Below are 12,688 nucleotides of genomic sequence, written 5' to 3' on the forward strand. Positions count from 1 at the left end.
AAAGTGCTTTTGATTTTACCTTGTCAGTGCATTTACATAATAATTGACGCCTTGGATGAATGTGATGCAGAGCTGGGGTCACGACTATTTCGAAAAATTGCACGGACAATGTCTTCAATGGCAAGCAGTCAACTCACGAAACTCAAAAAAATCAAAATGATCATCAGTGGTCAACCACAGATTTGTGCATCCTGGAGCTTTCCCTCTGAGTCTATTGAGCACCACCATATCAATATGGAGGATCGGTCAGCAGGCATGATGCACGACATACATCTCTTCGTGGATACTAGAGTAGCGGAGTTGGTAAAAGGAGGAATTTGCTCTCAAGCAGCTGGTCAATATCTTAGAGGCCGCCTCATGTCAATGGCAGAGAATTCATTTTTGTGGCTTGATATGGTATTAAAGCACATCCAGCGAGGTCTGGGACACCGAGCAGCTGACCTTGTACGAATTCTGTCTAACACGCCAGAAGACCTGCAGCAGGCATACACCAAATACCTTCCTCCAATTCCCGCAACCGAGGTGGCCATTTTACAAAGCTACCTGCGGCTATTGGTTGTGTCTAGTAGACCATTGTCACTTACGGAGATAAATGTTCTAACCGCGACCGACGAAGAGGACAGAGAATGCACGCTAACAATGACGGCCGACGACGAAAATGCTGTTAGAGGAAGCATCCAGAGAGCCCTTGGCCCGTTGGTCAGGTTTCCACAAAGCACAGCACAGTTTGTCCATTCTACGGCTAGAGAGTTCTTTCTATTACTCGGTCAACAACCTCTCCATCCTCTCTGTAACAGCCATGGCGTGGACCCGACTGAAGCACATTTCTTTTGTGCTAGGTTATGCATGACCTACCTGCTAGATCGAAGCATTCCTGCAGATCTCTTCGATATTGAAAGGTTGGATTCGCCTTCTTTGGACACCCAGAGTCCTATCTCTGATCGACAACGCATGGATGACGAAGACATGTTTACGAGCCTTTTAATTGGGGAAGTGCAATTCCTCAGGGACAAGGAGAGCCTTGGGAATGAAAGATGCTTGGATATCCAACAGCGCTATCAAGCGTATGATTACGCAGCAAACAACTGGACATATCATTTTGCCAGATGTGGAAGCATGTTGGACAACCAGTTTCTTACCATGGGCCTCGATCTTGTGTCGTGTGTCGCTGGTCGATCTAGTAATTGGTACAAGTATCGAGCATATCAATCGTACCTCCAGATGCCCTCGTTCGGTGACTCGAGTTCGATCGTTCTTGCAGCAATGTTTGACCTGTACAAAATAGTACAAGTCCTACTCAACAGTTCAGGTCACTTACAGACGCCACAGATGCTCTTTCCTGCTCTCTTTTGGGCTGCATCGCGCGGTAGCTATGCCGCCGTTAAACTACTGTTGGAACATGGCGTACCGGTATCATCCGTGAACACTCGTAACGTGCCACTAGCTGTCGCTACGCGTGGCAACTTCAAAGAAATTTGCGACCTTCTCTTAGAAGCTAGTGATGTGGATCCAAACAAGCAAGATTCCCATGGTAAACCCGCGTTGGTACTCGCTGCAGAAGCGGACCACGTGCAGATACTACGTCGGATCCTCTTGCACAAATCGATTTGTGTAGATCAAGCTGACACAGATGGTCGAACTGCACTGATAGCAGCAAGTCGCAACGGCTCAATCGAATGTGTCAGAGTTCTACGTAAGGATGGCCGAGCTAACGTTAATTGTACCGATCACAAAGGTCAAACCTCGCTGCATCATGCCAGCAATGCTGGTTATTTGTCAACCCTGAAGGAGCTGCTCAGCTTTCCCGGTCTAGATCTCCACGTCAAGGATCATGCTGGAAGAAATGCAATATCTCTGGCATCACAACAAGGCCATCTAGACGTGGTCAGATTCCTACATCACAGGAAGGTTGACGCTACAAGCACAGATCTACACGGTCGAAACAGTATTTCATGGGCTGCCAACAGCATCAAAGCCACGGAATCAATCGACGACAGCAAAGAGAGCGTATTAGAATACCTTGTAAGGAAATTTCCCGACGCAGCCGATGCACCAGACGAGAGTGGTTGGTCTCCATTGGCATGGGCGGTAGATACCCCAGGCTACCCCAAATCAGTACAGATTTTGTTATGTTGTCCCTGTGTCGATGTGAACCAGCGCGACGCAGGCGGAAGGTGCCTTTTGCAATGGGCTGCGAGCTCTGACATGAAAGATATTGCCAAGTGCTTGCTGCAGAGATCGGACATCTACGTAAACTCTGCAAGTAATGATGGTTGGACAGCTCTTTTCTCTGCGGCATCTAACGGCAAGATGGAAACTCTCAAGTTGATCTTGCAACACAAAGATGTCGATGTCCACCATAGAGACAGTCGCGGAATGACTGCGGCAGATTGGGCTAGGATCAACAACCATTTAGAGATTTTAGATTTGTTACGCAGCCACGCTTAGCACCAAGGACACGTGGCGTGTGGCGTACTACTTGTATCACCAAGCATCCCACCTCTCCCCACCGTCTGCCTGCAACCCCACTTCCTCTACGAAATGAATTTAATCTTTAAGTACTTCTCAGAGCATGCATATGAACCTCAACCAGAACAGCAAAATGTTCTAAGTTTACTGTGCTCACATCTACACGCTCAATACCGCTGAAAATGCCTGGATGCGTGTCAGGCCGGTATTACTAGGTGGAAAAACAGGAAGTGAGGGGCTAAGCGTCTTCAAGCTTGGCGACAAATGCTGCCTTGCAATCTTGGCATTATTACATATTTGCAACTCCTTGACGAACGTTCTCTTGAAAAGTTAACTTCATCAGCGCTGTGGAGCTGAATGGTATGATATGCCAGATGTGTGATGCTTAGGAGTCTAGGATTGATCCTGCAGAAGATGACATATATACACAGAATATGTAGTGCCAAGTGCCAAGGCCTCACAGCGCATCAGATGTCCAAGAATGTCGACAGGCTCACTCACGATAAGCGGAGTGCTATCCCAGAAGTTCAGAGACAGTGAAAAGAATGCCGTCTTCGCTGGCCAGCCCTCTAGCGAGATCGAGACGATACTAGGCTATTTGCTGTATGCTGTATGCTGTATGTTTATGTGTCCAGAATGTCAATCAACGAGACTAACACGATGGAGTACAATGGTCTAGATTTACCGACCATTTCCCACCTTGAGAAGCAAGGTCGTGATCGATACGACCAGATTATTCCTATTTTGAAGGAACTCCAGAAGCCTACAGCATTTAACACGAAAAGATATCAGATCAACATCGGTACGAAACAACAATAATTCAGAACTTGATGTGGACTAATCTTAGGGCAAGTCCCAAATACGAGTCTTCGAGATTGCACGGTCATAGTCGTGTCAATTAATCGTCCAGTTGATGAGTTGAAAATGGACGACGAGGACTGGCTGAACGGGCCTTCTTCATTTGTTGTGAGCGAGTTGTACTGGCACAACATCCTCCTTGTAACGTATGGTACTGACGTCTTACAGGAATGATGTTGACTGGGACATCGAAAAATTCGATGAATATGCTGTTCAGCTCCATCGATACATAGCATCCTTGTCTCCTAGGATGAAAAAGTTAGTAGGACAGCCTAGCTGCACGAACCTCGAGCTAACCTCTAGCGGAATCATTGTTGTTCCTACTGATGCTAGAAATGGTGAAAATTTAATTAGATGTTCGCAAAAGATATCTTGCATAACCTTGGAAGAGCAAGGATTCCACGCCTCGACAACGCCAGTTTCGTCGAGTGCTTGGACATGATGTTAGAAGCTTCTGATTAGTCTGGTGGGACGAAAGGGTGCGATGGACGTGCGATCCTGCTCATCATCGCTCTCAGGAGGCGTGAACAATGATGACCTGGACGAAACTGTGTCCGTCTTGCGAGCGGCAATCGTCCCGGAACTCCCCACCCGTCCGGTCTGGATCGCTGGCGTCACCAGGATCATCCATAGCCTTGCGATTCATCAGCTTCCCCTGTTCGATTGTGGCATTCTTCTGTTCCTCGTGCATAATTACTAACGTATCATTTACACGCGTCTTCTCCGTATCCATCTCTTCGTCATTAGAAAACAAGTGACGGAGTCGGAGACGAAGGTGATAATCTCACCTGCGTGACCGCCTCCAACAGCAACTTCTTAGGCAGGTCCCGCTCGTGCTTCTCATCCACTTTTATGCTTTTTGTATCATCACCCAAAACTCTTTCCTCTGACCCTGGCCGTTGGCCCGCTTCGTTGTTCCACCACCACCGACCGCTGCTCGGTTGGCCGCAGCCCAATACAGAGCGGTCTGAGCAGGGGAAAGCTGAGCAAAGGTGAGCAGGATCTGCTGGAAGGCGCCCGCCAGAGCAGTCCGTATTGAGGGACATTTTTTTCAGCCAAAGATCGACCTGCAACCTGTGTCACGTCAGCACATTCGAGCAAAGGTATGGAATGTCCGAAGGAGCTTTATGCTTGCTCAGGACATGCATTGTCCTTCTAGTCCAGCGTATCGATCACGATGCGCAAAGGTAGTAAGACCACAATCTGAACGAACAGATTTTAATCGGTTCCATGGCCTGGCATCAGAGTGGTTGCTACCACCATTTCTGGCGGTGGCTCGCATCGCCCTTGACATGGGCAGTAGTTCTGGCCGTAAGTGTCCCTGCTCGAGAGCATTATCATGGTTGAGCATGCACAAAAGACAGAGAAAACAATATCCATAGGACCAAGGATGAGACCTCATCGCCGGGTATCCATGATAATGCATGGTGGGCAGGTTCTGCCAGACCGGATGCCTGCGCAGCATCGGCTGAGCCTGAAATCATCACGTGACTGATCGAGCTCATTCTTTTGTAGCCGCAGCGGTTACCAGGCAAGCCTGTGCAATTAAAAAAAGGGGACCGCAAAATGAATGCTTGTTTACCTTTATCATGAGATTACTACTGCGCACAGAACATGTTTTCATTGCAAATGTTACTACTAAATACTTCCTCGTCCTCACTGTCCATATCTTCATCCAGTGTCCATAGATCTGGCAGCTGGACGAGAATTCATGCATGAGGAGTTTGATGAGGTATTCAGATAGCATGGAAACGCGCATGAGATGGTCGTTTTGCGCCTAACTTTCAGCAATGGCATCCGCTACCCTAGCCGAGATCTCTCGCCTAAATCTCCTGGACCTCACCACTCCTACTTTGGCGTTAATCACTGACGTCAAGCACCTGTCCTCCTACAACTGGATCGAGGCACCCACACCCACTGACTGATAAAATGTCCTCTCGAGATGAGTGCGGAGCAGATTTTTCTTCACTTCTGTTGCCAAGTAGAGTAAGCACGTGACAGAGGGTCGCTTACACACCTGACTTACCTAAGGCGTAGGTTTTGAAAGCAACTCTGCTGCTTATGTAGTATGATTCTGTAGGCGATGCGGCTACAACGGTGGGTACTAAGAAAGAAAGATAGGTGAGGAGCGGCGAATCAGAGCTAATACGCTTGAAGAGAAGTGAGTGTACTACTACTACTACTACTACTACTACTACAACTTGTAGTACTACTACGACTACAAGCCTACTACGTAATTTGGGTCCCCTCCCGGCAAAATATCTTACAAATGCCTTGTTTACATACATACCGCTGTCAGCATCGCTGTCGCTATATTGCACGAATTCTGTTCATTCTGCGAATTCTGCATCAGATGAATAATTAGATACAGAGCGCGATAGAGATACTCTGCACAAGTACGATGAGCTACGAGCTGCTGTGCCTTCTGACTATCTTAAGGAGCTGTTTCAGTCGATGCAGACGAGATGTGAAACAGTTGTAGATGCCAATGGAATGCAAACTCGATTCTAGAAACTAGTCCTATTTGGGTCATCCCGTGGGCCATCAATACTCGATTCTACATAGTACGTTTTGTACGGATACTAGCATTTTCAACAAGGCGGGTACATAAATTAGGCCTGTAGCCGTAGTACGTACTGAGAACGGTACCAGGAAACTGTTTGATGCGGATGCCAAGATTGCGCCAAGTCAACGGCCCCTTTTAGCCTAATTAAGCCATCACGATCTTAGATTCACAGAAGCCTGAGAGACGCCCCCGTTTTGCCATTCACAGCGTAGCGGAACAAGCTATATTTGCTGGCTAATAGTTCTCTCGGCGAATGGTTTCTCAGGCAAGCCCACCGGAAGATCTCCCACAGACAGTCGGGTTGGTGTCTCTCCGTGGCCGCAAGTTGAACTGCCAATCAAGACGTTCACACGTCTGCAACTAAAATGTGTGTCTGCAATTGCTCCAAGTGTAGCCACCATATGCCCTTGTTCACATGATACTGCCTGTTAAAATATCTTGAAGACGCCCCTTTGCCCCTGAGCTAAAATATGTGTTCGGATCTATAGCTAACCCGAGGCTGGTAACGGACATCAATCCAACGCTGGCTAAGCTCAGCGCCACTGCCCCCTTAAAAAACCGGTAACCCCATTCCAAAGCCTGCTGGTAGTAGAAGAATATCCTCCTGCGACCTGCGGAGAAGGTGTTGATTAGCATTAAAACGCGTAGATGCAATCGCAGTGTCGTTTGCAACGGGTGTTCTGGCTTGCGCCGCCATCATTTGCTCGCTTGAAATCCATCAGCATAAAATCGTGATCATCTAAACTGCATATCCCACTTGGCAGTAGGCTAACGACTTCTTTCTTGTTGTTGCGTAGAGTGTCATATTCTTCAAAGGCCTTGATTTATTCCCAAGGCGCTGCTGTGTCGTAGCTGCGTTCAAGATCGAGGTCTTCGGCTTGTTGCTGTCACCGGTAGAATGCCTGCCCGGCCGAAAAAAGGTCTCGGGTAGGGAAAAGATGAACCATCATACTTCTTCAACTGCTTTGGAGGTTCGAAGTATTCCCTTGTAGCTGGCCATCTAAACCAGAGAATATTGCACTAATATCTCGTACTTTTTCACTCGACTCGTCAAGTTCAAGACTTGTTCTCTGTTCACTGAACGCTCGAATTTCTCGTAGTAAAGGTGAAAATCCCTCGTCGTTGGGAAGCCACCAGTGGTTGATCTCTGGCAGAGCCCACATCTCCGCCATTTTCTTGCGGAATGTAGCAGGGAACATGTATCTAAATGAAATTGATTAGTTTGATTGCGGCGGTATAGATGCATTTTTTCGACGGCCTACCCTTTCTGCTCAATAATGGCCATTTTCCTTCTACACCACATCGTATGCCTCTCGTCCTTCTTGATGAAAACAGCTGCAATACCGAGGCTCTCGTGTGCACCCAAAATGCTGCCTCTAGGACTGGCGGGCCATCTCTCTATGGCCTCGAAGATCCTGCACTGGTCTAATGATAGGGCTTCCATTATTGGCGGAAAAGGTCGCTGAAGTATGGTCATGGTCTGCAGGGTGTGCATTTGGTACATACCATACCAATCAATCCACAGATAGTTGAGCGGCCAGAAGACATCTCTGAAAAGACCCCCTGCCTTGTAAGGGTCGACTATATCATCTGGACCAAGAGGATGTTGGTCTGGGAACTCATGCACGGTGTAGTATCCATCGTTCAGTGTCTCTATCCTCTCCCGCAGATGGAGAATTCTTTGTGATAGCTTCTCGCTTTGCACGGTGAACTCCTGAATGCTAATGGATCCTTGAGGTAGCTGAGCGAACAAAGCAGCCATGTCCATGCCGATTAGACGAGTAGCAGCACTTGCAGCCGCCAGGTTATTCTCGATGTCGACATCTTCAGGGTCGATTTGGTCTTCGTAATACGCTTGGAATTCGATGTACCACTCTCGACCAAGAACAGTCTGGTTCCCAGCCATGAGGCCGGCGATAACGTCGAATCGTGAGTACCACGCAAAAATCTGTCGACCGGTCTCGGTCTGCAGAATTGTTTGAGGAGTGTATAGCTCTATGAGAAGATGATGTGCCGCCCGATGGTGTCCGCAAAGATGGACCCAATCACCCAGGTATTCTTCAAATGTCGCCAGCTGTAAAATCGTCAAGAATGTTGCTGCTGTTCTCTGTTGTCCTTCCTCTAACGAGAATCTTAGCAAGGACACAGCTTTACTGTAATAGCCGAGGAAATCTGATAACTTGCCATCTGGCTGTTCGAGGGTGTGGTGATATGCTGCAAATCCCACTGCCGCATACAAGAGGGACTCGTTCTCTAGAGCGAGGTCTATAAATTCGTTGTGGAGGAAGTTGTTGTTATCAAGCTTGAAGAAGTAATGATAGTAGGTCATGAAGTCTTGCTGGTACTGTAAATACTTCTGTAGGTCCGCAGGCAGGTGAGCCCAACGGAGCGGTCCATTGTTGCGGTCTGGCACACTTATGGTTGAAGAAGAAGGAAAAGTCCCACTTCGGAGCGACGAAGGAGGTGTGGCCGATGCTGAGATGGACTCCCACTCATCGGTAGATGGTGAGATGCCCTTGTATTTGGTTGCGCTTGAACAAGAGTCTGATTTCTGAACCTTAGGCTTGACTGGCGTATGATCATCCTCTGTTTCCGCCTTTTCGACCGGAGATGGGCGATTCGAAGCATCTGCAGCGTTGGCGCTCGGTTCATCAGCGTTCTGAGCAGTTTCCGAACCCTTTGAATGTCCATCGTCCTCGTCCGGTGTTGGGCCGGTGGGACGCGAAACTGTCTGATTTCCTGAAGGCCTGTGCTTCCGCTTTGATGGTTTGACCGGTGGTGGAAACTCGCAAGTTCTATTTCCCTTGCGACAACGATCGCAGATGGGCCGAGCTTCATCACATTTGACCCTTCGATTGCGGCAGGTAAAACATCCATTGCGAGTCCGACGATGCTTTACGGAGTCCGCCCCAGGCGTAGAGTTTGGCCTGTTCTTCAAGATGTGTTGTCGTCGAGGCATAAGCTCGGCTTGATCGGATCGATACCAGAAGGCGATTCCTTCCAAATTTGTTTGCGGCCCAAACAGCCATGGGACATTTGGTGGCACAGTATTGTTTATAGGGAGTGAATATGAATATGAATATGTATTACCATTCCCAAAGACATAATCAGGGACATTGGTGCTAGTCATCATGTGGGAGTAGTAGCCCTGCATGGTGGCAAGTTTATCCTTTTACCGAATTCAAGGGCGGATGCTTGATCACCTAAGACTGCTCGATTACTTACTGTCCGAGCGGTCCTGCAGCTCTGCTACAACAAGAACCGTCCTAGAGAGGTCTATTGGTCGTCAAGGGGAGATTAAACAAGGATGTTAAGCTCGCGCCTAAACCGTTGGTGAAGCGGGAAGTTGACAGCCGAAAAGCCGTGAACAAGTTAGACCCAAAGGTCAACCAAAAGAATGGTGTAGTGACAAGGGGTTTCACAGTTTTAGCAACTGTGTATCACTGAAAGGATCTGTTTTGAGACTGACTCTTGTGACGTCTTGCCGTCAAGGTGACGAATCCTAAGAACAGCTCTAATGATTGCTGATCTCTGTGTGCGCAGCACGAGCAGAATTACCGTCCTCGTCGTTGATATTTCAATCCGTGAAACAACCGAGGGGAGTCTAACCCAGTTTGCTTACACGAGAGCGGCGCAAAACGTGCGCTAAGAGACGGCTGATCCTTCAGATATGCTATTCGTCGATCATAGACTGCCCCTGTAGGGCAGATTGTTTGAGTATGCCCAACAAAGAAGGCCACACTATCGTGATGTAACCAATGGACTGTGAAGATGCCCAGCTTGGCTCCTCGTCAACCCCCGAAGTAGTAACCAATGTAGCGATTGTCCCGAAGTGAGACCACTTTGTACCCAATTAGCGGGAGAGTCCAGACGGTCAATTGGCTTGTTTCGGATTGAGACGACATACAAACATATCTTTGATGGGATTCGACAGGGCTAGACGATGTGAGTTTTCACCCTTGTTGTGGCAAATTCGAGGTGTTTGGTAAACAATTACAGCAAAATCCCAATTCCGCAGCAATCTTTCCTGAGCTTTGAGTCCGGTTGTGAAACTTTCCGGGCCTGTAGTGGTAGGCTGTAGGTGGATCTAGAAAGTCCTTGCAGATATAGTTAGAGGTAAAAAAGGATCTGGGTTGAGATCGGATCGACCCCGGCCCCTGTTGATCTAGGTTGTGCAATCTGCAGGAAGAGGGTTGATTGATAGTCAGCGGCCCAAAGAATGACAGGGTACAGAGGCTGAGGCCGGAGAACAGCACAAATTTAGCAATGTTTTATGCGCATGCGGTAATGTAGCTGTGGGAGGAGGACGATTTCGAACGTCAGCGGAGCTTGGCAGATCTGCTATCATGGATGGGAATTGTCCAGGATCTGGTCGCGGGAAAGGCGCAGCAGTAGGAACTGCCAATGAACTCGCAGAAAAGATAACCCCGAATACTGGTTCGTGGTGGAATTGCAGAAGATGTGGGAGAAAAAAAAAGAGCCAGACACTGAACCAGGGTCAAGGTCCATAGTGCTATAGAAAAGAGCCAAACCCAAAGTAGCAAAGATAGTTGTGGGTTCTAATTCTGGTTCGATCGACATCGGGCACGAATGGTCCCGGCGGGGCGTGATCCCTGCCAGATGACACTGACACACCACAACCTAACCCGGTAACGGTTAAGATTCACGCACAGAGAAGTTCTAACATGCCTCGAGCGGCGTTGAAACGAGCCCTGATGGAGGAATGGGGAAGAGGGTGGCCTGCCACCATGAAGCCACAGGCTCTTTGCTCAAGTGGTCAAGCCACAACAACGTGGTAGAACTCCGAGTGTCAAAGTGTCAGTTGCAAGCCTGCAGTGGAAAACCTGGGCCCCCGCAGGAATGCTCGAGTACGGAGTACTGGTGGGTATGGAAAGGCATTGTTCCCAAAATTATCTGCAGGTGGTGCCACTATCGAAACCAGATCTTGAGATCTATTGCCATGATTTTCGTTCCAGACCTTCAAAGAAAGTCACTTTTCCGGATATGTTGCCCAATGAAGTAATCTGCACAGCCTCCCTGCGTCATGTTTGGGGTATGACCCACGCGGGAGATCAGCATCGTGCTGGCGGATCTCTGGGCTTGACAGCTTGAAATTTATCTGAACGCAGGTTTGGAATCTTTTTGAGACTCATTGCCAGGAACACAACATCCTGCACTGCCACTGCCTCCTGACCAGGCACAAGCGCATAGCAAAGCGTCGTTGGCTTTGCCAATCATTACCTTGGCTGTTGTGGTATGCTTCCCATTGGTTACCATACATTCGGTTGTCTTTGGTAATGTGGAGATATAGCGATGGCAACGCATGAACAACATACTCGCATGTCAGATCTGGACTGCGGGTTTTCTGGCAGGATGGGGGGTTGGGCCGACTGCAGGATGATTGTATGATATTATGATTGTATAATTGTATGATTCATGAATCTGCTCTGCAGGCGTGCCGCTACAATGCATGTCCCTCTGTGCCAGAACCATTTGTGATTGGTACAACTACTATGGTACGAGGCAGAAGTACCTACCCCTACCACAGTGCCAAGAGCGGCTAGTAACAATTACGTTGCCACCGCGCTTTCTCGAAGCTTGTCTTGTCAGTATCCATAGGAATGACTTATTTCAATACAGCTAGCTCATGATCGGCTTAGTAATTACGTAAGATAGCTGTTTCGAGGGACAAATACCAGCGCCGTGCTAGGAATATTGCAGCCCGGTACCGGAGTATCCCCAAAAGTCTGAATTGAGGTCAGTGGCAGTTTTGGCTCAGATCGCCTGGGAGTGTCCCTGATTAGTCTGAAGATGATTTCTTGTCTGGCCCTTTTGGCAGGACATGATTTGCAATCTTCGATCTCCGGCAGGGCTACATCTGATTCCAAACGACTGGAAGCCCCAAAAATAGAATGGGAGTTTTTGTAATCTTGTCCAAAACAGGAAATAGATGTGCTTCAGAAAATATGTAAATGCCGATCTTTCGCTTGTTCCAATTGAGTGACAGTCCCAAACACCTTCAAGGTACACTGCCATGTCCAACTTCAGGGTTCATTGGACGCGTAAGTACTAAGACTGCAGGTCTCATATTAGGTGTTCCTGGACAATAGAGCATGGTCGTTGAGACATCTTGAAACAAACATTCATGGCATGATATACATCCATCAATCAACATTGTGCTGTCTCTTTGTTGTACTCCGCGCTAAATTTTCTTCCTCGTCCTACATCTTGCACTGCTAATCCACATCAGACCTATGATGGACGAGAACGCATCTAAGCATAGGTCTGATGTCTTGGAGCTGTGGCGAATCTGGCATTGCTGCACTAGGGCACATATCCGGACAAGAGATCAGTCCTGCAGACCTTCACAGTCGCCACAGCTGTTCTATTCAGATGATTTCATCCCAGGCATGTTCATGATGTTCCTCTTTTACTAGCTCGGGGCCCGGGTCCTAGGGTATCTCATGATCTAATGCTGTTTTGCATATATTCTTGTCTTTCATTTTCATTTACACTAGTTAATATGTTGAGGGTCTTTGCCACACTCCCCTCTGTTCAGGTGAAAGACAAGGTCCACAGGTACATCTCTGAGCTGAGGCTCACTGAGACAAGTGAGTCACACTCTCACCGCAAGGTCTTATCTTTCAAACATTGCCGTGCTTGTTCATCCGAATAACGGCTTTCTGCACCATTCAAATTCACCCATCATCTTCAAAGTACATCTACCAACCTCCCCACGAAGAAATCATATGTTAGTAAGTTAAGAACCTTGGTGCTGCACTCTTCTCTATCTGG

At 48.0% G+C, this 12,688-nt stretch overlaps 3 protein-coding genes across 3 annotated transcripts; 2 read left to right on the forward strand and 1 right to left on the reverse strand.

Moving 5' to 3' along the window:
• Nucleotides 1–108: 108 nt before the first annotated feature.
• EPUS_02253 (uncharacterized protein) lies at nucleotides 109–2,448 on the forward strand (the record flags this gene model as incomplete). The annotated part of the gene is made up of 1 exon (XM_007787736.1): nucleotides 109–2,448. One exon carries the CDS (start codon nucleotides 109–111, stop codon nucleotides 2,446–2,448), a length of 2,340 nt encoding a protein of 779 aa, XP_007785926.1.
• A 502-nt stretch (nucleotides 2,449–2,950) lies between these two features.
• EPUS_02254 (uncharacterized protein) lies at nucleotides 2,951–4,027 on the forward strand (the record flags this gene model as incomplete). Its single annotated transcript, XM_007787737.1, has 5 exons — nucleotides 2,951–3,086; nucleotides 3,149–3,271; nucleotides 3,323–3,446; nucleotides 3,496–3,665; nucleotides 3,846–4,027. The coding sequence occupies 5 exons, from the start codon at nucleotides 2,951–2,953 to the stop codon at nucleotides 4,025–4,027; spliced, it is 735 nt and encodes a 244-aa protein (XP_007785927.1).
• Nucleotides 4,028–6,849: 2,822 nt separating this feature from the next.
• Nucleotides 6,850–9,047, reverse strand: EPUS_02255 (uncharacterized protein; the record flags this gene model as incomplete). The annotated part of the gene is made up of 2 exons (XM_007787738.1): nucleotides 6,850–7,096; nucleotides 7,156–9,047. 2 exons carry the CDS (start codon nucleotides 9,045–9,047, stop codon nucleotides 6,850–6,852), a joined length of 2,139 nt encoding a protein of 712 aa, XP_007785928.1.
• Between the last annotated feature and the right edge of the window lie 3,641 nt (nucleotides 9,048–12,688).

This window comes from Endocarpon pusillum (assembly GCF_000464535.1).
Source record: "Endocarpon pusillum Z07020 unplaced genomic scaffold C698727, whole genome shotgun sequence".
Classification (NCBI taxonomy): domain Eukaryota; kingdom Fungi; phylum Ascomycota; class Eurotiomycetes; order Verrucariales; family Verrucariaceae; genus Endocarpon; species Endocarpon pusillum.